Raw genomic sequence first — 27,757 nt, forward strand, 5'->3', positions numbered from 1 at the left:
AACCCTTTGCGGTCCATTGTCGGACCTGGTCCGACATTGCAATTATTCCTTTCAGGTCCATTGTCAGATTTTTAGTCGTTTTTTCTCCGGAAAAAGCAGAGAAAACCATTCAATGGCCAAGTGGGAACGACAGTAGCCGAGACAAGTCCGGAAAAAAAAAAAAGGCGTATCTCATGATTAGTCATACATGGCCCTGGTATCAGATAACGGGGCGGTCATAAGTAAACAAGCTGGCTGATAGTGCGTCAGCGCACAGAGAACACGGACATTTGCAGAGCTTTTTTGAGATGTTATAGTAATAAAATAATGACTTGGATCGCATTATTGAGGAGTTTGGTGATAAATCGAGTGATTAGGAGATGATTGATCGGTATGTACGACTATTATTATTATTTATGTCTTACATAGGTGAAAGCTATAGTGGACGAAAGGGTGGGACGGGGCTGGAGATGCCTAGTGAGTGCTTTGTTGTTATGCAGGGCCTTTTAAACCCGTTTGACTGTGGAAAAAAATACTTTTAAACAGCGCGTGTGAAAATTAGACCTGGCGTGCCTGACGCACATTTAATAAATGGACCACAAAGGGTTAAGGCACTACCTCACCCCATCTTTGGAGTACAATTAAGGTTAATAACAAATGGTAAGGTGGGATGGGACCTAGTTTCAATCACCATTACAGGACTACGCAATATTTTGTGATTCTGGTGGAACTGCCAAAGATGGCAATAAACTAGCCCCCTGAAATGTTCAATGGAGAGCGCAGGCACAATATGTAAGGATACAAAATCATCCCCCATCCCACCTTACCTTTTTGTAAATTAGTTATGCAAGTGAATTGTAATTCAGTATTAGAGCAATAGAACTCTAAACCATTAACAGATTGCAAAATGTCAATAGGTAGGATTTGTATATAAAAGCATTTATGTTTTTAAAACTAAGTAATATTACCCTACACTTTGTTGTAAGTCTAAGTTCATAATTTTGTAAATCATAGAAATAGAATATCCTACCATTTCAATTTGAGAACCTGGCTTGTGTCAAACCACTTTTCTTTTACTCAAATTTATATTTTTATGGTGCTGAAAGGAAGACACCTGCTTCTTCCAAGACCCACATTTGATTACTTTACCAAATTGTTCAGTTTATTATTTTAATGCCTTATATACTGGATTGCTACCATCAAACTTTCTTTGAAAAGTTTACACTGCATCAACTGATTTTACTTAATCTTAAAACGAGCCAAGCTTGTGCTGTGGAATAAAGAGGCATGGCAAAAAGACTTTGAAATCTTTATTAATTACATGTCCATTTTACTTGTCTTCAGGCTTGTTGAAGCAGTAAGTCAGACAGCACTTTCCACAGTAGTGTCTGTCGAAGTGGCTGGCCATGAAGACCCCAGCACCGCATTCGTCAGCAGGACACTCACGACGCAGACGGTGGATTTTGCCATTTTCATCAACCTTCAGAGCAGGAAAAATAGAACAAAAACTCAGCTTCTGCTTGGTGTACTCAAGGACACACCCTACAACCAGAATAATCCAATATGTTTAGTAATAGGTTACAACACTAGTTAGTGCTACAATTCTAGTTGATTCAACATTGGCAGCATGTTGACATTTTACTAAATTTGCCAGCATCGGCTCTTAAATCTAAGGCAAATCGAGACTAACCAACATTTGGAAAGCAACTGATCATGTTTCATTAGTGCCATCCTATAAAATGTTACTTAAATGCTTCTCCACAACATATTCCACTCTATACCACCTATTCAAGGATTCAGAATTACAGTACTCACCTTGTAGTACTTGAGCACAGCAAGCTTGACCTTCTTTCTCTTATGCTTGTTCTTTTTGGGTGTGGTGTAAGACTTCTTCTTTCTCTTCTTGGCACCACCACGGAGTCTCAGCACAAGGTGAAGTGTGGACTCCTGCAGACAAGATCACAAAAGGTTACATTTGAACTAGAAGGTAGATCCAATTTCAACTGGGTGACAGTACAGCATCTGTAAACACCAGTATCTAAAAACTTTCATTTTAAATGGTTTAACAATGTATCCCTCTTACTGAGATCAACTTCCGTAAAAAGTTTTACTAGCCAACTGAGTTTTGTCTCAAGCCAAATTATAACACATTGCATCACTTTGAGTATAATACTTACATCCTTCAAATCTATTAGTCAAGTCTGACTTAAAGTTTCAAAAAAAGGCATATTCAAGACGTTCAACTTAACATGCTTAAACAGCAACACAGCTTTATCGTTACAGGGTCTATGTTTCTGGCACAGACTCAGATACCTACTTAACTGAAATACACACCTTCTGAATATTGTAGTCAGACAGTGTGCGCCCATCTTCGAGCTGTTTGCCGGCAAAGATCAATCGCTGCTGATCAGGGGGGATGCCTGCAAAAGGGAAACGTTTATTTTAAAACTATTTACAGCAAATATACCTTTTTCAGCGTATTATAAATAACAGTTAACAATTGTCCCTTCATAAACTGGCATGTACAATTCAAAATAGCATATTTTATATTCCTACTGTGTATTTGTTCGTGTATTGTGGAATAATTGACAGTTATCAATACAGTTAACAAAACATGTCCTGACTTCGCTTACCTTCTTTGTCTTGAATTTTGGCTTTGACATTTTCGATCGTATCAGAAGGCTCAACCTAACAGTGATGAAAAGTTCAAATTATTGTGGGTGAAGAGACGCAGTTTATTTGCACAATCATACGTCATTAAAATCCACTACTTCTGACTTCGACATGGAAAACCACTAAAAAAACAACATATTTATCACTAGCAGTGTAAAAGAATTAAACAAAATGATGGAATAATCAAAAAAGCGGTGTAGCCGAGGAGGGGTTATACACATGGCTAGTAATACTTAATACATGCGTAATGTGACGCGGCCTGTCACATCTCTAGGCCCTACATACAGTACATAGTTATAATGTATTTAATTAATTTCCCTTCATTGCCCGTTAAACATAAAATGTAACACTACCGTGAACTTGGCTACATTTAGTTACAGCGTGAATTAAGACAGCTTTCTCACATCACGTATACAAGACAAAATTCAAAGCGCGTGAAAAAATACCGTGTTTGTTTTGCACATGTTGGTTTATTATTATGCACTTGCAGTGCCAGGAAGTATTTTAAATCACTCACCAGGAACAAGACAGAACAAAATTAAACGCGGTTCAACGTCAAAAGCAGTCTAAATTAATGATGCTCTAGATACGATATACAAAATAACTGCATGTAACTGTCTTCATTTCAAAATATGCAGACACTTTCACTTAGTTTCCACAGACCATTGATTTAACCGGGGAGCTCACCCACCTCAAGGGTTATAGTCTTCCCCGTCAAGGTTTTCACGAAGATCTGCATCTTGAAACAGATTCCACCTGCAGATAAGGAACACAGTTTCAATTTAGAAACATATAATGTAAAGAAAAAGTACTTAATATGGATTTATTGGAAAGAAATCTTAATTTAAATCGGGAGCACAAAATCACCACGAACCTCCAGCTAATGGCGGATCATGAGAAAAGGGCTTCCAATCCTTGACACGGGGTTTCCTTACCGTCGGGGCAAGGGGAGGGTGGCTAGAGTACTGCCGGATGAAAATACACATTTTTGAGTTCCGTGCCTTTTTTGTGTTTTTTTTTTTTTTTTTTTGCTTTTTTTTTTAAATGTGTGTGTAATTAGTTATAATTCAATAATGTCAAGCCGAATAATATACATTTAAGAATTTCAGAAAACGCTCTGTTGCTTTTTGGGACTTGTAGTTATGTCAGCCATCACGAGCAAAGGAAGCAAGTCCAGAAAACACTTTGCTAATTTTTTTGGGGAAAAAAACAAACTTCATTCGATTCGATTTAGTCTGTTCAAATTCGGAATGCTTTTATTATAGTTCTCTTGCAAAAAAAAATGAAAAGTACATTATCTCATGCTTTTGTTCGCCAGAGAACACAAATGAACTACAACCCCCACAAATCATTGCTCACGAGGGTTTCCTTAGTAACCTTCTTGATTACCACAAACATTTTTGTAGTAGCAGGCCGGTTGACCGGGCGCTATCGAACGGAACACTTTCCATCAGGAGGTACATAATAAGAAAACAGCTCAAGTAACGCTTAAGTACATTTTTCAGTCTACGCGTCTGTTATTATATACGGTAACAAAAAGGTGTTTAGCTTTTCTTGTGTAAACAATCGATATAAAATCTTATAGAAAAGGAAAAAAACGAAAATATATATATTTTTATATATATATATATATATATATATATATATATATATATATATATATATATATATATATAATTTTTATTACTCTATATCACTACACCATTTGAGTTGTTCATTATTATTGAACAGCCATTGAATAATAATAATAATAATAATAATAATAATAATAATAATAATAAACCCTGGACAGTACTGAGCAAATGTTGTGGGCACTATAACCGTATGCAGATTCATTTTACAATGCATTGAATCCTCTCCTGTTTTCATAGCAATGTCGAGATCTTCATCCGCAAGCTCTTCGTTCAATGGATGTGTCGTTCTTCCTCCTATTATCAGTGCCAGAGACAAGAATTTCTTGGACTCAGTGTATCAATTTATACAGAGCGAACAAAAAACAGTAGGATGTCCTGGTAATGGTCCAGATGAGCAACGGTATATCATTCACAGCGTTGCATTTGACAAGGTAAAATAGACATGATGTGTAAACGTCACTGGATTGAACATAAGAATAATAATAAAACAAAATTAAACGGTTTGCAATATTTTCCAAGTTTTATATATTTAATTTTGCGTATAAAATAAGAAACAATAAAGGGCATAATGTGAATGTAAGTTCAAAGTGGTTTTTTTTTAGTTTTTTTTAAATGCTCATTAACAGGTAATTGAGCATGCTACTGTGTACAAGAGCATTCTGACCTCCATTAAACAGGCGTATGATGACTGCATTGGGGCTGTAAGAAAAGGTCACAAAGATGCCACATTCATTCGTGGGAAGTTGAAGACCATGGCTGCTGAGCCAACAACTCTCACATACTCTATAAAAAGAGCTGCTCAGCTTCAAGAAAGGTGGGACATCATTTCACAACATAAATAAAGACAGTAGTTGGTCAAACAGAATAGAATTTCCTGTCATATTAACAGTTAGTACCACTACATTAGGACTGTTGTAGTCTTTGATACTAAAGCCCCTGCCAACCGAACACCCACAGCCCTCTATCAAAAACTGTGTTCTTGCCCATCATGACTGAAACTAAATGACTTTTATATATTACAGAAAACATGCCAAGGATGCTATTTTACAAATACCCAAACTGTATACAGTAGGTTTATCCATTTGCATAACAAAATTATCCTCCCTTTGAGATGGGTTGGTTTTCCAATGTGTCTTCCTTTTTTGATTTTTGAATACCCTCTTGTCTCCCCCATTTTATCATTTGCACTGCTCTCAGTGAATTTTACAGACCTGTTGCTGGTTTATGTATAGCTTAAGAGTAAGTAGCTTCAAATCTAATTTAAATTTAATTTTGTACATTTTCTATTAACTATTTTATGGTATTTGCAAATATTCGGAGTGTTTTTACATACTGTTGCTACATCATTGAGTTATAATCTGCCTTTACTTGGCTTTGAACTTGCTTTGAACTTGAGTAACAGATACTAAGTACCGCCACTGAACAGACTTCCTCTTCCATTCTAAAATTATGTTTCGACTCTGTCAGTCCTACCTTACTCTCTGCCTATGTACACTTATAAATCACCTGATTTGAATGGCATGAAGGCTGTGCAGCCCCGGGATGTAGTATTCTCTAGAGGCAAGCTCAAAGCAGTTCTAAACCAGGGAAATGATAATAGCACAGTATAGGAGGAACTTAAATAAAAGGATGTTTTAAACTACGTCCTCTTCTTCAGTGACCCATTGTATAAGTAACCGGACTTGCTGTTTTTCCAAAGAATTGAGATCATTAAAAAGGACTCTGCTGAACTTGATGCTCAGATTCTGAAAATCAGGGAATCAAGGAAAAAACAAACCCAGAGCCCAGAAGAAGCATCTAAAAAAAGAGAAGTTAATTCTTCAACTAAAATTCCAGGTATCCTGCTATTTCATTAGCAAATACTCCATGGGTTGGATTAGATGTTTTCATTTTTGTTTTGCCTGCCATTTATCACAGTTTATATACACTAGTCTATAAATTATTCTTGTGAAAATATTTCTTGTGAAATAATGTATAATGTGATATCTTGTAACAATTGTAAGTCGCCCTGGATAAGGGCGTCTGATAAGAAATAAATAATAATAGTCACTAGCAAGTATAGGGACAGGTGAATACATGCAGAACAGCTGGGGTGGGTCTTTGTTGACTGTTTTAACCAACAGACCACTTGCTTAAAGTTGTGATTTTGAGAGGCCTGGCAGACCTGAACAATCTGATTTGTCAAGTCTTTCCACCTTCTTTACCTGGAACCATGTTCTCACTAATGAGCAAATCTAAAAGCCGCCTCCTGTTCACTTTGAACAAGCGGAACGTGTCCGAGTCTGTGAAATTCCACCATACATCTGAATCCTGGAATAGATCAAATAACTATGTACTTTAAATATATATAAGAGACTTTAATGAGCACACCACCCCATAAGTGCAGTAGGAGACTACCAAGACTGGTACTAACAGTACATCCAATATGTAAACTTAAAAAAGCAGGTTAAGAAAATTTGCATTTTGGGATATTTCTTTTTATTTTATTTGATCTGTTATGTGACTTCCTTATTAGGCTTGACATTTGAAGAATCTTTAAACCCTGAAGCTTTGACCAAGCACCTTGAGTATCTTGAAGGAAAGCTGACAGAAATTAAGCAAAAAAAGAACAGCAATTATGTCCCATTGCACGTGAAGGCTGAGGTAGACCACAAAATGAAACAAACATTTGAACAAAGGGAAGAGCTAGCAGCAGAAAATGAAAAGCTGAGACTAAGGTAGGACAATCTGTTGCATTTTAGTGGGACATTAGGGTTATGACACCAAGACTATACTGTAGTGGGTTAACAGCAGCTTAACATCACTTGTACTCTTTTTGAATATTAAAATTAAGGTACAGACAAATGAAGTTACTGGCTGATGCAGTTTCCTCCTGGGAAAGATCAGATGGAAATATTCCGTTACTTGAGTTCATGTCGCCGACATTAAAGCAAGCATCAGAACTCAAAGGTAAAAATACTATTATTGTTAGATTCACTTGTTTAAATGATAGGCATGAAAACATTTTTAATTTCACATACAGATATAAAGAAACCCAAAACAATGCAGAAAGGTTTCATGAAGATGAACAGACATAAGCAATAAACCTGGTTTCAAAAGAATACAACAATTCATTTCATTATTATGGATTCTGTAGTGACAGATGCAGCTTACTATAGCATGGATTCAGTGGGATTTGAAGAGGATGATCCCTTGAAGATCAAGGCTTCAGAACTTTTGCTAGAATACATAGAAAGGTAAGATTGAATTTAATGTAATATTGAACCTAATACTGGCTTTTGTAATCTGAAATAAATTGGAGATAACACACACTGAACACTATACGTGTTTTATTATTGTTGGAGTAACCAAGAACCATTATGAAAATACTGTAGCGTTTAACAAGCTACAGTATGCTTAAAGAGGGAGTAGCTTAACATTTTTTACTATCCCCTTTATATGATGTTTCAATCATTCTGAGTTGGTCTTATTGCTTACTCAAATATTGTGTGAATGTAATGTTTTAATATGTCTGTGTCAAAGTGTTTTTTCCTGTTCAGGAGTTGTTCTTCAATTCTAGTTGCCCACCATAGACATGTGTAATCGAGGCTAGATCAGCTACAGGTTCTTTATAAAAGTAATAGCCATCTAGTTATCTGCTATTTTAGATCAACCTTCCTAAATTATTGCTGGCAATACACAGATGAGCACTAGTTGGTGCTGGTGCTTACTTATATATAGATACTTTGACTTATCTAGCTTGTGTAACATATATCTATAACAGACACATAGAAGTGAAAATCAGCTCTTGAACCCAGGTAAAAGAACCTTCACACAGATTATATACCCTAGTGAGGTTGATAAACCATATAATTTTAGTGAAAATATAACAGTATTAAAAGTCTCCCATTAATTGTAACATATTTAGAGGCACAATTTGTGTAACTACAGTACAGGCCAGGGAGCCCATATGAAGCTTTTTCAGTGATGGGGTTGCCAGGGAACACTTATATGAAATGATTGCTGTTCCTTTCTCTCAGGTTTCTGGAACTTTTTGAAGGCGGTCATTATGAGGCAGCTGCATTCCATGCTGCCAATTCCCCACATGGAGTCCTGAGGAACTCAAAAACCATGAAACGATTCAAAGGTAAAAAAAAATAATAATAAAAATAATAATAATAATAATAATAATAATAATAATAATAATAATAATAATAATATCATAAAGAAATGAAACAATCAAAAAACTAAAACATGTAAGAAAAAGGCTTTCAAAAGGTTTAACTATCAACCAAATACAAACAAAACGAATAATTGATCACTGGGAAAAAAAAACCTAAATGATCATTCCCTTTTATCTGTTTCATATTATAACTTTTTTTTTTTTTACAGCGATCACTGAATACAAAGGAAAATTCTCTCCTCAGCTGCTCTTCTTCCAGGCACTGATGATCTCAAGTAACGCAGTCAAACACCCTCCTGATGCGGACATGTCTGTGGAAGGGGTGCAGTGTGCTTTAAAGCACAACTGTCTGGAGTCTGTTGTTAACTGGGTAACCCAGAAGAGGTAAGATAGAAAAAAAGCTAATGATGTTCCGAAGTGATTCATTCATTTGTCAATTAGGATGTCAGAGCAAGATTTTACAAATGTTTTCCAAAAACCTTTACAAGGAAATACAGTATAGGTGATTAGAAAATTGGCTTTTTATTTCCTAGCATCTTATTGGCTAGTACCCTTGGCAGGGTGTTACACTGACTTTCAATAGATGACTAGGAAATAAAAAATACCAGCATAAGTGCCTTTTCACCTGGACATATGTCCCTGAGCCACCCATTTTCTAAGCACATTAAGCCCCTACAGGGTGGGCAGCATTGGGAAATACCAGACCTTCGTCTGTGGTGTCGGGCCTCATTATGCCCTTGGGCAGTCCAGTATTGCCCAATACTGCCCACCCTGTCGGGTCTTATTGCTTATGAGAACACTGAATAACACTTTCATATACAATGCTGATGCATGAATATTTTACTGGATCTCATTTTGGAATTGTTCATGAAATGTTGTGGCTATGTCACTCATGAGGGTAGCCATAGACAACCCAGTCCTTAGAAAGGCAATTCAAAAGCTTCAGTAAGCTGACTGATAGGGAACTGGTTTACAGCCCTTAGACAAAGTATTAAGTATTAAAACAAATAAGTAAATATTTGTGATATTATTATTATTAACAATATCTTTTTTTTTTTCTTTTTTTTTTTACAATCATCCAAACAAGTACTCAGAAGGATAACTGTACATTTAAACATTTCTTTTGTTATTCATAATATTCTTAATTGAATAAAAAAAAAAAAACTCTTAAGCATAATTTAAAAGAAGGATATGGGTAGTGAAGTACCATCAACCAACAGTGGGCAGGGGAAATTAGAATTTTATGGGAGTGGAATTTGGTTCAATTCACTTAAACCAAGGTTTAGTATCCAACTGCTAAAATGTTTCCAAAAATGTTTTGGGATTTAATTTTTGTACTTAAACACTCTCACAAATAATGGTCTTCAAATAAATGTGAAAGTTTTGTAAATTGTGCTCTCTGTTGTCATCTTTCATCTCTTGAGTCCTACATCAGGATTTTAACTTGTGACTGTGCCTTTCTTACTGCAACATCTACGGTCTATGATAAACCTCATGTATATATTTCTATTTTGCAGGTTAACCTATTCTGAGAAGCTAGCAGAGGTACTTTGTGAATTTGGGGAGAGCAAACCTGAGATAAATGATACGTGCCTTGCTCTAGCACAACTAGTTTACACACACTGTGCTTTACACAGGGAGGCAGCTCTGTGTTTGTGCAAGAGGGGTATGATCCATGGAGCCATAGACTATGTCTACCACTGTAAAAAATTCAATATGGGTAAGGAGGCAGGAATTATTTTTATTTGTATTTGATTACATGCTTTTCATGAGAACTTTTCATTCTCTGCTTTCAAGAAGGACACGTAGCCACATTTTATTCACTCTTTGGCTTTAGCAGAAAGATTCATTTTAGGTGGATCATGTTTGTTTCCTCTTTCCACACAGCAGTTAACAAGGCCCGTTCTAAATCATTCTGTTAATGTGGTTATTGATGTACTAGCATGAGACAATATTGATTCCAATTTAGTTGCTCCATCTGTTTTTTATTTCAAATGACTGGGCATTCCTGAGCCCCAATGTACTATCTGAGCACTAACATTACTTTATGTAAAATATCATAAAGATTTTGCAGCAATTAGTTTTTATATTACCCTGCAGTTGCTCAACATATCGGCCTTGCAAAAGACACTTCGTGCAAGAGTAATCATTTATGTACTTTGAAAAAATCAAGTTGTGCCTGAGTCCATTATAAATCATGTGAATATAGTTGCAACCTCTTTACCTACCGGTGTTAAAAAAAGAAAGAAAGAAAAAAAACAAAACAGTTGTATACAGTATAGTGTGCTTCAACAGTACTGCATTAGGGCACTATCAATAGAAATGTATGAGACAGAAATTATTCACAAAAGATTGTAGTGCTCATCAAGTTACTCCCGTATGAGTGCAGGGTGAGTAACACGACCAGGAGCTTGCTTGTTCGAGGCTAGTAGGCAGTGCTGCTTTGGTGCTGCATTGACTACCACACATCCATAGGTTGGGGTGGAGAATCATCTGGGCTGAGTTCCTGTCATCACGCTTCAGTAAACCCTACTAGTTAGACACCCAGAGAGTCCAGAAAGAGATTTTCCCAGGCTAGGCCCTTACCTCCAGATGTTTTTGTTGTTGTTGTTTTACCTAGCTTGGTAAAAGCATTGTAGCAGAATTTTTTCCAGTATCCCTTTCTTTAGAGGTACATACAATGTAATTTGTAAGATGTATAAGCAAGGACATGGATAGCTTAACTATAGTGAGTCTTTCCTTTTTCATATGATCTAGATGACTGCCTTTACCTGCTGAAGCACTGCCAAAGTCCTCAACTACTTCAGTCTCTGACTCACAAGTACAATGGTAGGCCGGCCGCACTCTCAGTGGGGCTCACTGTTTTGTCACTGACCTCAACTAACATCAAGAGCTTTGGGTTTCAGCTACTGGAGAATATCTATGCTTGTGGGAAAAGTAAGTTGACATCAACTGAGCAGATATTGGGGTGATGGGTTTGCTACTGCAGGGAAGACTCATTCATGTTAATCTAAAATGAATTTGGTTTGTAGAATGAATGACTTCCTATGTTAAAGGCACAGCAAATTCATGTAGGCCATATAGGCAATAAATAGTTTCATTACTTATTTTGAGCTTTATTAACATTATTACTGGTCTCCCTTTTATTCTGCTGATAATCCTTGTTTTGTTTTACATTCATTTAAAACTTTCAAATACAATTTTATAAATAAACTTCTGAATTCTGATATCTTTGCTGTAGGTCACATGGTCTGATTACAGGTAGGAATTTGTTTGAACTACAACACATTAGTTACCAAGAAGCAACAGCAATTTTTGATCTTTAGTGTCTTTGAAATAAATTAATATTAAATAAAAGTAAAAAAAAAAAAAAGATATTCTACAGAATTCAATTGGGATCAGTGATAATATTTCTATAGGTAAAAGCAAAGATTTGTAAACCTTTGTTAGCACTCCTTTATAATATTTTATTATTTTATTAGTCAGATACCTAGTTATGAAGATGACAGTCCAAGAGACTCAGATTTGGGTATTATCTCATTCATGACACACTTTCAATCAGATACAGCCACATGAAGAATCAATGACTTTAATTACAAGGCATCTTCGATAACATATTTCTTAAAACATCCCATTTCGACAGTATCTCCAATAGGAGTCAATTCCAAGTTTATGGGTGCAATATAAGAAAATGCTCTCCTTAGTGAAAACATTTATGGTAAGGTGATGCAAAGTTCATGGCTACTGCTGTATAGTCCCAGCAAATCCTGACCAGACTCGGTTTCAGAGGCCCACCCACTGCAGAGGACAGGGTGCCCTCAAGTGATGCATGCAGGGCTTTTTAATTTATAAAGGCATTGCAGTATGCCTATACTGTGGCTAGCGAAACCACAAGGGGATTATGTTCATGTCTTAATGCTATTCTTTACTGTTGGTTTGATGTAATGCATATAACATTACATACTTGACATTGTGTTACTAGCTCTGGGGAGATCATTACGACATGATTTTAATGTAGAAGTTTCCTTTGCAACCATGCTGGGAAATGGTTTTGTTTCATTTGCAAATGGCCATCTGATGTAGTATTACATCGCAGCAGCAGCTGCTTAAAGTGGATTACCAGACAAAAAAGGTGGTTACCTGAACCACCATTGAATACTGTGATTTAATGTTAATTTGTAGTTTGCCAGTGATTCCATTACACATTTGTTATAAAAAGACACTTATATGGTTAGATAATACAGTATTACAAAACCATGCTCTTTTTGATTACCTATTCAAATCTGGACATTTGACATCAGTCCTTCATTGCTATTAAAATATAAATTCATGTAAAAATGCCATTGTGTTTCTTTTCTAAAGCACTTGTAGTGCTGTATGTTAATTAACATGTGTTGTCATCTGAACAACCAGCCAGTAAACCCTAGAAATGCTTTTTTATTTTCTTGTGTCTGCATTATTACATTAAAGTGTAACACATAGCCTATAATGAATCACTGTTTATTCTATATCTGATGAAGTTCACAACAAGGAGAGGCAGTGTTAACATGCGATGTTATGCAATGGGCAGCAGTGTGGAGTAGTGGTTAGGGCTCTTGACTCTTGACTGGAGGGTTGTGGGTTCAATCCCTGGTGGCGACACTGCTGTTGTACTCTTGAGCAAGGTACTTTACCTAGATTGCTCCAGTAAAAACCCTACTGTATAAATGGGTAATTGTATGTAAAATTAATGTGATATCTTGTAACAATTGTAAGTCGCCCTGGATAAGGACGTCTGCTAAGAAATAAATAATAATAAGCCACACTAACCAGGATTTTGATTGTAATACAGGTGTGCTGGAGCAGACAATCCTTAATGATGTGATGTGTACCCCAGAAGGATGGAATCAGATCGCAAAAAAGTGTGAAAACAATAAATACAGCCACCTGGCTAAAGAGATCATCAATATTCTTTCAGCACAGGCTGGGGTGGTAGAACTTTCAAACTGTGCTGAAGATGCCAAACTAGTAGAACACATTTTTATGTAAACCATGCTGCCAACCAGCAGAGGGAGCTCTTGGTCCACCATTCTGTTGCCACAAGCTAAAATGTATTTTCCAATCTGTTTAAACAATTTGTTTGCTTTGCATTTCTTCATAAATGCTACCTGAAACATGCCTTACAATAAAGTAACTGCACATATGATCACTACACAAGAATCTTACTTTCTATCCATGTTGAAGCTGTGTTTGCACATTTACTGTATCATATGATATTAAATAAGTGACACAAACCAACAGTTTGTTTTTAGTCATCTGTATACAAATGTAAATGGGAGGTATCTCACCTGTATTGTCCTATTTCGGAAGAAACCCACTGCAATTGGTATTTTGCTCATTCGTGATTCACATTTTCCAGCAATTACTATAATCTGACAACCTGGTTTTACAAAGTAAACTTGTGAAAGTTAGGGTTGGGGGGGGGGGCAATCTGCAAGCAGGAAAGTTCATTTCAGACCTTTATTTCACAGTCAAAAGGCTTTCCAGTTGATGAGACAAACATATCAGCGTGGAGTGAGTCAACTAACCACATCACGTGTGATTCACCAAGTGACAGAATCTTTGGTGTAGTTTTAAAATAATGTATTATATTTTTTTTAAATACATAAAATATTTCTAATTTGTCCTTTTTGTGTGGGTTGAGTTGATAATCTGGTTATTCAAATAGAGACACTTTTCTTTTACTTTCATATATTTACCTTTTTTTTTTAAGGTAGTAAGGTAATTTTCTGTCAGTATGTTTCCAATAAATAAACATAGTAATTGGTCAAGTATTTTATTTTGTGTTACAGATCAGATCAGTCATGGCTACCAGCTCAGATAAGGAATGTTTAAGCATCTCTGTGAGAGGAGCTTGTGTGAGGTTGCAAACCAAGCGTTGTTGCCTCCGCCCCTACAAATATCGCACAGTACACTAATGTCCTAATGTTTCATACCCAGTTGCATTTTTTAAATTTCTAATTCCATTACAGGAGTTGTACATTAAAAATGAAACCAGTCACTGCCTAATTGTTGCGACATATTAATGATACATATCATTCACATTTCCGTTTTACTTTGTGTTTAAAAAAAACATTCAATCTGATATAACATTCCCCTTAAATTATGCAACTGGGCCTCCTTGGTTTTTGTTCCTATGAATTTTAATTTCTATTTTTATCATGAACATGTCCAATTAATGTAGTGGAAAATAAAATGGTGAATGGGATTCAGGGGCTGTGGCTGTAAATATGGGTGAGTCATTGGCTACCAGGATTTCTTCAGGATCAGTTTGCTGCACAGTCAATGTTGGTTCTATAAAATAAAGAAAAAAGAAAACAAAGTTCATATTTTGTCAGTTCATTTGAGCACTCAAATGGTCCCTAATTTCTTTATCAGTAGTCAGACTCATTTTCAAAGACAACCAATACACCTTTATATAAAGGGTAACTACTCAATACAGTTTTGTAATTTCTTAATTGTATTTCTTATTGACTTACACCTACCCTCCACTCCAATGTCTATCCCACCAAGCCCCTCCAGAGTGAGCACATCCCAGGTGGACAGGACTATACTACCTTGGGTGGTGGTCAGTGGAGAGCAGGACTGGGTTCCACCCCCTGTACCATGGTACCCCTGCCTTAGTTTTTAATATTTGATTTTTTACCTTTTCTCATAGGTCATTGTACCACTTTTGTACCTTGCATAGTTTTCTGATGGTGATGGACCGTAGTGCATTTAATTTTTGTGTAATTTGGTCCCACACTTTGGTCCCAAAGAAACATTTTTTGTGGGCCAAATAAATCTGACTTGTTTTTAAGAACCTCCTCCACCAGAAGTTCTAGGCTCTCATGGGATTTTATTTTCTTTTTCCTCCATGTGAGGTACTGGGGTTGGCTTTTTGCAGGTGTGAAGAAGACCGCTTACCCCTCCGATTGCAGAGCAAGTGATACAGCTGTGATGGGCAGAGAAAGGGAAAAAAAGAAACGTAGTCAAACACAACCGCCAAAAATCAAAACGTCAAACAAATTTGACCCACTTTATAATTTAGATGACCAAAACCAGCATCAAGAGAACAAAAGGAACAACATCCAGAACCTCATAAACGGTGCTGGCCAGGCAGCAAAAAAAAGGGAGGTCATGATTGTTGAGGACTCCATATTGAGAAACACAGCAAGTTCAGTGCGCAGTCTGGACCCCCTTACAACAACAGTGTGCTGCCTTCCAGGAGCCTTTGTTACGCACATCACTGAGAACGTGGACAGGCTCTTAGAATGAACAGGAGAGGACCCGGTAGTAGACGTCCATATTGGTACAAACAACATTGGAAGAGAGATCCCTGCAAAACATTCAGAGAGCTAGGAAGGAAATTAAAAGACAAGACCAAAAGATGGTATTTTCTGGGATACTGCCGGAACCTTGCAAAGGACCACATGGACAGCTGGAAATACAAAATTAAAATGCATGGCTGAAATCGTGGTGCACACAGGAAGGCTTCATCTTCCTTGAACATTGGACCACATTCTACAACAAGAACAATCTATATAGGCGGGACAGACTGCACAAATAAAAAGGGAAACAATCTATTCGGAAAAAGAATACTCAAGGAAGTTCAGAAGTATTTAAACTAGAAAGGGGGGGGGAGAAATCAACAAAAAAAAACAGAAGGGAGACTACATCAAAACAAGGGCAACAACTCAGGTAAGACAGCCATTAAATGTATTTATCTAAATGCTAGAAGTCTCAAAAACAAAATGTTAGAACTTGAAGCTACTGCACTAACTACGTAACTACGATGTGATCGGTGTGATAGATGTGATAGGTGTTACAGAAACTTGGTTATCTGAGAGTGATGTAGACAAATATAATATTAGTGGGTATATACTGTATAGGAAAGACAGGCAGGACAGAAGAGGCGGAGGGATAGTGCTATATATCAAAAATAGTCTTAGCCGAGGTGCTAAATCTGGAAGAAAAAAACAATGCAGAATCAATATGGGTCAGAATAATGGACAAAAACTCAAAGTGCATAATACTAGGGGTATGCTATAGACCGCCAAATTCAGACACAGAGCAAAATAATCTGTTATACAATTACATTAGAAATGCATGTAGCAAAGGAGAAGCCATACTAATGGGGGATTTCAACTTCCCCCATATAAAATGGGAAAACCTGGTGGGGAGCACGACAGACAAAATTGAAAAGGTAGAAATGACAAATGACAAATGACTGCTTCCTAACGCAATTTGTTAGTGCATCGATTAGGGGGGGGGGGGGGGGGGGGCATGCTCAATTTAGTCTTTCAAATAACAAAGACAGAATAACAAAAACAGAGGTCAGAGAACTATTGGCAAACTCAGACCACAACATGCTCTCATTTGAAGTGCTTTTTAAAACCCAAAAAGTAAAAACTAAAGCTAAGGTTTACAATTTTAAAAAGGCTAACTATGAAGGAATGAAACAGAGACTAACAGAAGTAGATAGGCATAAAATAGAGAATATATCCACAGAAGAAGGATGGCTGTTTTTCAAAAATGTATTACTAAAGGCTTAAAACAATTACATCCCAAAAGTAGACAAATCAAAATCTAAAACAAAATGGCCAAAATGGTTTGTCAGAAATCGAATGATTCTTGGTGTTAGATCTCCCTTTCGACCTGCGAGGCAGCTGCATAAAGGGAACAGAATACCCTGGACTAAATGGCATGACAGTTTATTCCCAGGGTTAGGTGGAAGTTGGCCATCTAGAAAGGGGGCAAAGCTACAGTATATGACCCGGACGGGAAATGGCGTGGCATCCACTGGTGTTTGTGTTTGTGTATGTGTTACGTGTGGATGAACTAAAAACTGTACTGTTATTATTTCGGGGGACAACCCGCGGATTACAAATAAGCAATACACGCCGCTGTATTGCTTCATTACCATTGTTATTATTTACTGTTGTTTTGCCATCAGGCCATTGGATTTAAAAACCATTAAACAACATTGCACCTGGATTATAATTGTCTGTCCATTGATCACCTGCACCTGCACACTGCTAACCGCTTTGTTTAATAGATCAATTAAAAAGAAAATATTCAGAGAAAAAAGGCACTTTACAGAGCATTTAAAAGGGACCAAGAACAAAGTACACAGAAAGAGTACTTGGAACTGCAAACGCAAGTCAAAAAAGAAGTTAGAAAGGTCAAGAGAGAAATTGAAATGAGCATTGCCAAGGGGGCTAAAACCAAATCCAGAAAGTTTTTCCAATATTATCACAGCAAAAGAACATTCAAAGAGGAAGTAAAATGTCTAAGAGATACAAATGGCAAAATCATAGATGAAGAGAAAAAAATAGCAAATATATTAAATGATTACTTTTCACAAGTTTTTACAGACAACAGTATTAGGCCCTCTTCTCTTCCTAATCTACATTAATGACTTAGATTCTGGTATAGTGAGCAAACTTGTTAAATTTGCAGAAAACACAAAAATAGGCAAACACCGTAGTAGCGGCAAAGGTCATTAAAAATGATCTAGACGGGATTCAGAACTGGGCAGACACATGGCAAATGACATTTAATACAGAAAAGGGTAAGGTACTGCACACAGGCAATACAATGTGCATTATAAATACTGGCTCTACACAACAACATGTATCGCTCAGACAAACCATGGGGTTCAGTCCCGAAATAATAATACACTAAACAAGACACACACAAACACAGCAGGTCACAAGTCCAGAGTGAGTGCTCTTAGTGAAAGTGGTGATTTACAGGTTTATTCGTGTACAATGGTGAAGTGGAGTCCGGGTTTAATTGCTGGCAGTTTAGCTACAGCTCCCGGAGGTTAGCCTTCTATAATGACAAGCACAGACAGTTAGAAACAAACAAAACATTTCTTGAGTCAACATCAACTCCTAGATCTTTTTCATAGAAACAAGACCTCAGGGTTGATAGGGCTGTACACTCCAAGTCTGTTGATGTCCTTGTAACTCCGTTGCTTTATTTTTCCTTCCACAGGTAGATCATCTGGTGTCACAGTAAATTCACAAGGTGGACTCTGTTCCTTCAAGAGTCCTGCAGAGGAACTGCTTCACAAGACTGGGTAACTATAACAGGTTATAAGAACATAAGAAAGTTACAAACGAGAGGAGGCAGCCTTGCCTCCTCTCGTTTGTAACTTATAAGTTGTTAAGTTCAGTCAAACAAACACTTAACTCATCTTAGCAATGTCTTTGGTTATGTCTTTTTGCCTTTGATTAATCAAATTGAACCCCATTTTAAAGATGTGACAAATGTCGATATAATGATCCCAAAGTCTGAACAGTTTGCTGAACAGTTTGATCTGGTCTTTCTTAATGGTTTATAAATACGGTGCTATATATCAACTAACCATTCATAAATGAACAGCATTTTTTAGTAAGCTGGTTGTAAACTTTGAATAAACTACTGTAGAAAAGTACACATTAAAATAATTAATTTGTGAATACGAGCTGGTGTGCACAACTTGATGAGCGGCTAGAAAGCCCAAGTAACTGACAGAGGCGCCGCATGAAGAAGCAGCCATGTGTCTTGAGCAGCCTCAAGTGTTCAGTGTGTTTGGTGACCAGGTAATTCAGTTTTCACTGTATAATGTCAAATTTATGGCCTACTACATGCACCAATGTTTTGCTTGTTTTTTATGTTTTTGGTTATGAAATATGATTTTAATGCGGGGTGGGGGGAACTGACCCTCACCTCCTAGAATTATATTGTTATATTGTAACGTTTTTGGTTTTTGTTCGTGTAAAATATTTAAAATAAATTAGAACATAAATATGCCTTAAAGATACTGGCACCTAGCCAAGGGAGATGACTTAGCACAGCACTGCTGCCTTCTGGTTGTTAATCCCGTAGTATAAGACTAACATGACATTGAAGACGATGATGTCAGAGGAAACCGGTCCTGAAACGAGCACAGCACTGCTGAAAAATAATCTGGTTCTGAAATTACACATGCCACCAGTTTTAGATAGCTGCTAAATAGCTGTGTCAGTATCTATTTTGGACCGATGACCAGTTAGCCAGTTGCTCATTTTTGTTTTAGTTTCAGACAGAAAGGGTTTGGAAGCAGCTGATCATGACGCATGCAAATGCAGAGCAGGCTATATTACATTTTCTTGCAGTCCCATGAGGTACATTGGTATTGTGTTAGGACCGGCTGTATTTTTAGATGTGCAGCTCTGCTGCCTCTTCTCCGTGGATTAAACAGTGCTGCCACCACTTAAGAGTTCAGAAATAGCCCATTGTACTGCCGCAAGGCTGCCAAGCAGATTAAAGGGTCAGAGTACATTTTTTAAAGCCCTGCTTTCAAATCAGATGGCATAGTGTCCTCATACTTAATAACCACAGACATCAAAGTCTAAACTAGCCTGAACTTTATGATACGAATACGGCAAACAGTTTCCTGAACATTTCAGTCACCCTAAATTTGAAAACTTTGTTTTAAAGTATGTTTGATTAATTAAATAAGGCTAGCTTTTCATAAAAAAAGAATGCAACTTCTCTACCAGACAAGAATAAATCTGTGTGCGTAGGGGGATCACATCCATCTTCAGAGCACGGCTCAGAATTTTCTAAACCACATTATCCTTTCCTCTTGTTAAATGCAGTACTGTACTGTTGTTTTAATTTTGTGTGAGTGAGTGGCTGGATATCATTTTTAGACTGAACTTACATTAAGAGAACAATATAGTGTATCATATTTATAAAAGACGAACCCCTCCTGCTGTACAATATAGTCTTAACTCTATATGTTTAATCTGTCTTTTTTATATTCATAATATTTTTTTTACACTTGGGCCATTGCTGCAGTACTTTCAGGTCTAGTTTGTGAATACAGTATTTCATTCTGTGTACCAGAGGAGGCGGAGTGGGCTGATGCAGCATTTAACTCAGTGATTTTCCAGAACGCAGTGGCTGCCAAGAGGAAATCTAAATTACAATAATGCTACCTAGCACGGTACAAAGGACAATGAGACACCCATATCTATGGTAACTAGCTAGTACATTATCTGTACGTTACTTCAAGCAATTTGTGCTTGGCAAATTGAGCATAAAGACAGGCCGTTGGCAGTTTCAATATTCTCATTTCTTCGTCCTATATATATATATATATATATGCGGTACATGACACATCATTTTTGATAAGGTGTATGTTTCCAATATACAGTAAAAAATAAATAAATCAGTGAAACCCGAATTAATTGGTCACCAAAAGCACTGAAAGATAAGGTAGGTTGCTGCTTATTCAAGGTGCCTCTTCCAAGCCCTTCAGGCAAAATAATATTGTAAGAGCATGTGATGCTTTAAGGTAGTTTTTTTTTTCAATCCAATTTGAAATCCCTGCTTCATTCAGGCGTTCGTAAATCTTGGTCCTTTCACTCACAGCAGCCTCTATTTTCCATTTAAAACCCAAATCCAAGTATCACTAGTTACAGCCACAAAACCATTGCACCAAGCTAGACCAAACCAAGTCTACCCACTTCCTGATTAGGAGAACTCAAGATCTGTTAAATCAGTTATGAATGTTACCAAGTTACTGACCCCTGGAGATGAGACCTCTCCCAGGAATACAATAGAGGAGGAACTATCCTCTCTAGATAAGATCTAGGCAACAAGGAGATTCAAACCACACTCCAGTGTATTTACTAGATAGGCTTTTTAATTATTATTTTTTTTATTGGCGTACATTAAAAGATATCCTGAGATATCTTTTTTACTTAGTATTGAAATCCCTTTGGTGCCCTTTTATTTATCATGTCACTGATGCTACACTCGGACCTCGGACCTAAGCCGACAGGTCCAACGGATCGCGGAGATCTTATCATTTTTCACGTAGCGTTTACACTGCGGTTGTGCCCTGAGCCGGCTTAGGTCCAAACGCATGCGCATACCATCTAAATTACAATATGCGCTCGGTGACGTCATTACGACCACTGACTGTATGACGAGTTTTCCCCTACGCAAACCACAAAGGCAGAAGAGGCAGAATGGTATTACAAACAAACAATACAGTATTGTGTTCATATTGCGGGGACTCATCTTCAAAAAATATATACTTATCTTGCAGTCTACGAGTAAAATGGTTATTCGTTTAGACACTGTTTGACACAACATAGCATTTCCTGACCCATTTGTTATGTGAAGGATTTCACCTTGAGTAAGATAACTAAATTTGCTGTTTATTACTGTAACTTTTGTTTTCAAAAGAATATGGAGGGAGATCACTGTCAAAAATATTTGTATAAGTAAAAAGAATTTGTACTTGTAATTACAGGAACAAATAAAAAATACAAGTACAAATCAACCTAATTAACCTAATAAATAGTCCTAATTAACCCGCTATCAAAAAAGTTGAAGAATTGAGTTGCCGCCAATCTCGTTCACTCTCGATCGCTGCCTATCCCATCCCTGACAACCAAGACAAAGTTCAAACCACTTCGGCGATAAAGAGCTCGTCAGACCAAGTGAATACATCGATCGTAGGGATAATAACACGTATGTGTTAAGGAGGGGTGTCTCTAAACAGATCCAGGTGGATCTTGATCAAAATGCAATCGTTTTCAAAAGAGAACGCTTTGAACAGGAAATGAAGTAGACTTTACATTGTAGAGACAGGATAAAAGTCGCCACCAGAACTCTCTGGATTCGGGACGGAAAAAAGGAGGAGACTGTCTTGTGTATATAGAAGATCTTTGCTGAGACTGTCCATCTGTTTGTTGTTGGGTGACTTTGTGCCATATTCCCGCTTTGAAAATTCCTCCTACAAATTTCACCAACATGCAGCCACTCCTTCCCTTCTATATTCCTGTGCCTGCTTAGCCTATTTTAACTAAAAATAAAGGACTTATGCATCATACAATTATGTATATATACAAGGTGAGATAACATTGGTGAAGTATGGAGGGAGATCACTGTCAAAATTTGTATACGTAAAAAGATTATGTACTTGTAATTACAAGTACAAATCAAAAATACGACTACAAATCAGAAAATTGCAAGTACAAATCAAAAAGTTACGAGTACAATTCAAAAGTATGAATACGACTCAAGAAAAGCTACGGGTACAAATCACAAAGTTACGACTACGACTCAAAAAGTTACAAGTACAACTCACAAAATGACGAGTTGATTAGAGCGTCAAATCACTGTCAAAATACGTCACAGGGTCACAGGTATTTAACAGCGCATGCATCCAGCACCTTGCATACTATATAAACATATATATTATATATAAAAAAGGAGTATATAAAAATAGATATCGCCCCACAATGCTATGACAGCTCTGCAGTTGTCAGAAACAAACAAACAAAACATTTCTTAAAAAAAAGTATTCCGTGTTTTTAAGCTAATCATTGGTACAATCAAAATATTTATTTAAATAACAATAACAACAAACAAAAAGACGGTGTGTTAAAGTGTGTTTGAAACTAAACCAAGTTTTTACAATAAAATAACGGGAAAACAGAATCCGAGATAGTTTTGGTATAAAATGATTTTTGATAGCATTTTTTTAAATAATACGCTCCAATATACTCAAATATTACTTTTGTTTCTTGACGTCACCGTCATCTAAACCTGTTTAACAAAGCAAAAAAAATTACTGTCAAAAGTCTACATAGCTCAATGTATGGATATTTGGGGTATGTACACTTTTGACGACAATAATAAAATACAAATACTGACCAATATAAAATAATAAAACATTAATGAATTCAAAGATTCAGGACGCCTGCGTATCAAGTCGTTCTTCTCTTTTTAGATTCCGTGGGGGAGGAGCCGAGCGGCACTCACGTTGTGTGTGAGCCGTCGTAAAGTCGGATGAGTTTACACTCTAGTCAAGACGTCCTAAAAGCGGCCAATGTCAACGCACCATGATTGACTCACAGTGTGAGCCAGAGCAAGTCACTTAACCTCCTTGCGCTCCATCCTTCAGATGAGATGTTAAGTCAATGTCCTATTGTAAGTGACTGCATATAATGCACAGTTCACAGCCTACCTCTGTAAAGCGCTTTGTGATGGTTGTCCACTATGAAAGGTGCTATTATATTATTAATATTATTACAAAAGTGGTCAAAAGAGCACAAAGATATCCTGAAGTAATTACTTTTCCGCCATTAACTCTTTCTTACATTGTTTATATCGATTAGCAGTTACTGTAACTGTGCCAGCATCATAATGCAGATGAACTGGCTGGTTACTTCATGCAGATCAGTGATGTTTAAAATTCTACTCTTAGCGATCAGCCACTCACCATTAATAATGTCAATAAGAAGGCTGGCCTGAGCCAAACTCTGTCCCGGATGGCTGCATCAATTGATGGCCGCTGCAAGCTTTATAGATGTAATCTGATTCACCTTCCCTGTCATTTACTGCAATAGGGCATGAGGAGCAAGTGCCAAGCTCCGCCTTTATAGAGCAAAGTATAGGCTAGACTAAGAAGCGTTGGATAAGCCTGTTAAAGTGCATTTTTTAACAGTGTTGTTCGTTTATGTGTCTAGGTGGTTTACATTTTTCAAGATTTTCTGTTTTCTCAGTTTCACCAATCCTGTGTTTCAGTGACTTAAACAAAACTCTACAGGCTATGTATTATTACTTTCTGTGTAAAGAGGAAATTCCAGGTTTAACATGTAAAATAATTACCCACTTTAGGACAAATAAATAATTGAATACATGGTTGTTAGCATAGCAACACCCCCCTTTGGTGCATATTGTTGATGTTGCTTCCCAACCTGGAACTAGTTGTCCTGGCATTCGGCAATGGAGAGAAATGGCACTCTCAGCCACAGCCTTGATCTTGGTGATCAGTGCTTATTATAATAGATTGCAGGTATAAAATGATACTGTTCAACAAAGTATTTCACTGCAACATGACTGCAGGCTTGGCTGGTTATTCTCAACCTCACAGTCAGAATGTAGAGCAAGAACTCTCCAAACAACAGACTGGAGATATCGATATATTAATAAGGTAACAAGACAGCAGTGCATGAGAAAAGACCACACTGGAATCCTTCAGACATTTTAAGACAGGATATGACAAAAGTGGAATGGTGTCTTAATCCATACAATAAAAGGCAATAGCAATAGCTTGTAAAGGCCCATTGATCTTGTCAGCACAATTGTGCAGTCTTATGTAGTTCAGTGAAGCAGATACATGTAAAGAAAATAGACACAGAGGACAGAAAAAGAACATAAAACTAGGTTTCTTTTATCAAAATAAAATGATAGTCCACAAATGTTAAAGCTCCAGTATCACTAGTATACTAAATAGCCTCAAAATCATAGTACAAAATGGTACCAAGGTAGACCCCACCATTCAACTGAGTAATTATTTGCTAGTTGTATCCCCATTTTTGTACCCACTTCCCAATGAGGTGGACTGAATATCAATGATCGACCTTCGTTTCGGTTGTCAAGCCAATCACTTCTTTTAATACATCAAACCGAAGCAACATTTGGAACCTGGAAGTGAGGGCCCAAGCTGGGAACCTTCCTGGGATTCCCGCCAATTTTCCTTTCCTAATACCCTGCAGGAGTGCAAAGGCCAATGCAGCACACAATTGGCAGCATGTAGTGAGCAGGATTTAAACCACTCTTGCTTGTAGGAAAGCACAAGAAAATCATCGGTAACAAAACAAAATGTCTGTTTGAAATCTGCAATAACCATCAGGTTTTCATGAAACAGACAGAATAAAATTCTGCTTTTTAACTCACCTTGAATACAAGGGATTTAAAAAAAAAAAAAAGCATGTTTTGAAGTGCATATAGTTACTCCCAGTACATACAAAGTACTACATTTTTTGTTAACATAATGAACTTTAATGTATGTTACAAAAGGACAAAGAGGTTCTTAGGTGTAAAATTAGGGAAGTACCAAATTAGGATCAATGGTTTGAAAGGAACCCCACCCTAAAAGCATTCAGGAGTTCACAGACTTTAGTTATTTTATGACTCACACACAACAGACACAATCAAGTAAAGGGGTGTTAATTTAAAACCTGGTGAACCATGAAAACACAAGATATTACTTTAACACGCAATATTAAAAACACAAGCATACTGAGTTCTGATGTATTATTATTATTATTTATTTCTTAGCAGACGCCCTTATCCAGGGCGACTTACAATCGCAAGCAAATACAAATACATTCAAGTGTTACAATATAAGTCATACAATAAGAACAAGAAATACAATAATTCTCAAGTGTGACAAACCACAATTCAATAATACAGCAGATAATAGTGAAAGTTACATCAGGATATGATTAAGTAGTGATAGTTACATCAGGATATGATTAAGTACAAAATACTACAGATTAAACACTTGGGAGATTACAATATTCTGAGGTACAGGATTAAATGCAGTAAAATAGGGGGCAGATAAGAGCAAAATAAAGCATATTTAAATGAAGGGTGATAGTGTCCCAGGATACAACAGAGGAGTTCTACAGGTGCTGTTTGAAGAGGTGAGTCTTAAGGAGGCGCCGGAATGTGGTCAGGGACTGGGCAGTCCTGACATCTGTAGGAAGGTCGTTCCACCACTGCGGAGCAAGGGTGGAGAAGGAGCGGGCTCGGGAGGCAGGGGAGCGTAGCGGAGGTAGAGCCAGTCTTCTAGTGCAGGCGGAGCGGAGAGGTCGAGTGGGGGTGTAGGGAGAGATGAGGGTCTGGAGGTAGCTGGGTGCAGTCTGATCAAGGCATCTGTAGGCTAGTACAAGAGTCTTGAACTGGATGCGAGCGGTGATCGGGAGCCAGTGGAGCGAGCGGAGTAGTGGAGTAGCGTGGGCGAAGCGAGGTAGAGAGAACACCAGGCGAGCAGCAGAGTTCTGGATGAGCTGGAGCGGACGGGTGGCAGACGCAGGGAGGCCAGCCAGGAGGGAGTTGCAGTAGTCTAGGCGGGAGAGTACCAGGGCCTGGACCAGGAGCTGGGTAGCATAGTTGGTGATGTAGTCCAGTTTGCTGATTTATATAGGTAATTAAAATAAATCATATATAATTACAGTCAAATACAAACATCTTTGTTGTTGTTTTTTATCATTTCAGTTTTAAATGCTCTATTTGAATGTGACTCACTGAAGCTATCCTCTTAAGCCAATCATCTCTTTTGACCTGCCAAACCTAAGCAACCGGTGTTGCCAGGTAACTAATGTGATGCTCAGTCTGGCTTGTTTCTGTCTGACTAGTAGGGGTTGCTGAAGCATGAGGAGGTAAATTATTATCCCCAGCCAATTTACTCCCTAACCCATGGGGTTCCCAGGCAAGTCGGCACAATCAAGATTAGAACCAACAAGCTCTTGATCACATGACTTACAATACCATCCATGTTAATTTTAACTAGGAGAGCCACTGGATATCACCAAAAGACAACCACTTATATAACTGGTCATCATATTTTGAATTAATTTATAGTACCGATATCCATTGGTACAGTATAAATTCCACACACTAGATATTCTTTGACATGGAGTAATGCAACCCCCCCGCCCCCTAATTTCTACTTTCACCTGAAGAAGAGACCTTTGAGATCTTGAAAGCTTGTGATTAATTATTATTTAGTTAGTCCAATAAAAGGTATCACATCTCCTTTTCTTTGTCTATAAACAAAAAGTCTGTGATTAGATTTGCAATAGCTTCCCATTTCTGCACAAGCTTCTGATGGTTTCCCTAACTGGAGGAAAACTCACCACAACAGAAGACTTAGCGAGCTGAGTTGCAAACACTTCACAGTATTCTTGTAATTACAGTATACAAGAATATAGAACTCTGTGTAAATGAACCAATGGTTATAACCAGAGGCAGGACACCCTTGCCTATGAATATTCTCTTAAGCGTCATGCCTGCAGGATCATTACAGTTCTTAAATTGACAGCAGCAAAAGGCCAGCCGGAGCAGGGATCGTCATCCAAGTCCTTCTTCGTCTCCTTAAATCGCCGCCAATGACGCTGTACGAAAGGGCTTTGTACCCACATACAGCCACCAACTGCCTGGTCATTTCTGCTGTGTCGTTCCAGAAACTTCATTATGAGTGACTCTTTGCTCCCACTGAGAAACAGCTGCTATTTCAAAACAATGAAATTCAGACATGTGTTACCAGGACATGTAAACATAAAGTCTAAATTATATCAACAGGATATTTCGTTTGAAGGTCTGCGAAGATTCATAATACTGTAAAAAACAAAACAGTCAATGGGCTCCAAATGTTGACTGTTACTTTACTGTTTATGATGGTGGCACAGCTGGTGTGAGCTTCGGTTTTATATTGATGCATATA

General features: G+C 37.4%; 2 protein-coding genes across 4 annotated transcripts; one reads left to right on the forward strand and one right to left on the reverse strand.

Moving 5' to 3' along the window:
- Window positions 1-1,274: 1,274 nt before the first annotated feature.
- LOC117410763 (ubiquitin-ribosomal protein eS31 fusion protein) lies at window positions 1,275-3,655 on the reverse strand. Its single transcript, XM_034017553.2, has 6 exons — window positions 3,527-3,655; window positions 3,344-3,408; window positions 2,613-2,667; window positions 2,314-2,399; window positions 1,795-1,926; window positions 1,275-1,459 (listed from the first exon to the last, which is right to left on the reverse strand). Exons 1-6 carry the CDS (start codon window positions 3,636-3,638, stop codon window positions 1,310-1,312), a joined length of 600 nt encoding a protein of 199 aa, XP_033873444.2. The 5' UTR covers window positions 3,639-3,655; the 3' UTR covers window positions 1,275-1,309.
- Window positions 3,656-3,946: 291 nt separating this feature from the next.
- Window positions 3,947-13,725, forward strand: LOC117410345 (clathrin heavy chain linker domain-containing protein 1-like). Of its 3 annotated transcripts, none has more exons than XM_059025504.1 (12): window positions 3,947-4,109; window positions 4,524-4,717; window positions 4,913-5,100; window positions 5,986-6,122; window positions 6,802-7,003; window positions 7,120-7,235; window positions 7,423-7,522; window positions 8,306-8,412; window positions 8,658-8,832; window positions 9,966-10,168; window positions 11,206-11,277; window positions 13,280-13,725. In XM_059025504.1, the coding sequence occupies exons 1-12, from the start codon at window positions 3,980-3,982 to the stop codon at window positions 13,474-13,476; spliced, it is 1,821 nt and encodes a 606-aa protein (XP_058881487.1). In that variant the 5' UTR covers window positions 3,947-3,979; the 3' UTR covers window positions 13,477-13,725. The 3 variants fall into 3 exon arrangements, with proteins under 3 accessions (XP_058881487.1, XP_058881485.1, XP_033872667.3); XM_059025502.1 differs by having other exon boundaries at window positions 3,948-4,109; window positions 4,964-5,100; window positions 11,206-11,385; XM_034016776.3 differs by having other exon boundaries at window positions 3,950-4,109; window positions 11,206-11,385.
- Window positions 13,726-27,757: the final 14,032 nt, after the last annotated feature.

This window comes from Acipenser ruthenus, chromosome 6 (assembly GCF_902713425.1).
Source record: "Acipenser ruthenus chromosome 6, fAciRut3.2 maternal haplotype, whole genome shotgun sequence".
Lineage (NCBI taxonomy): Eukaryota > Metazoa > Chordata > Actinopteri > Acipenseriformes > Acipenseridae > Acipenser > Acipenser ruthenus.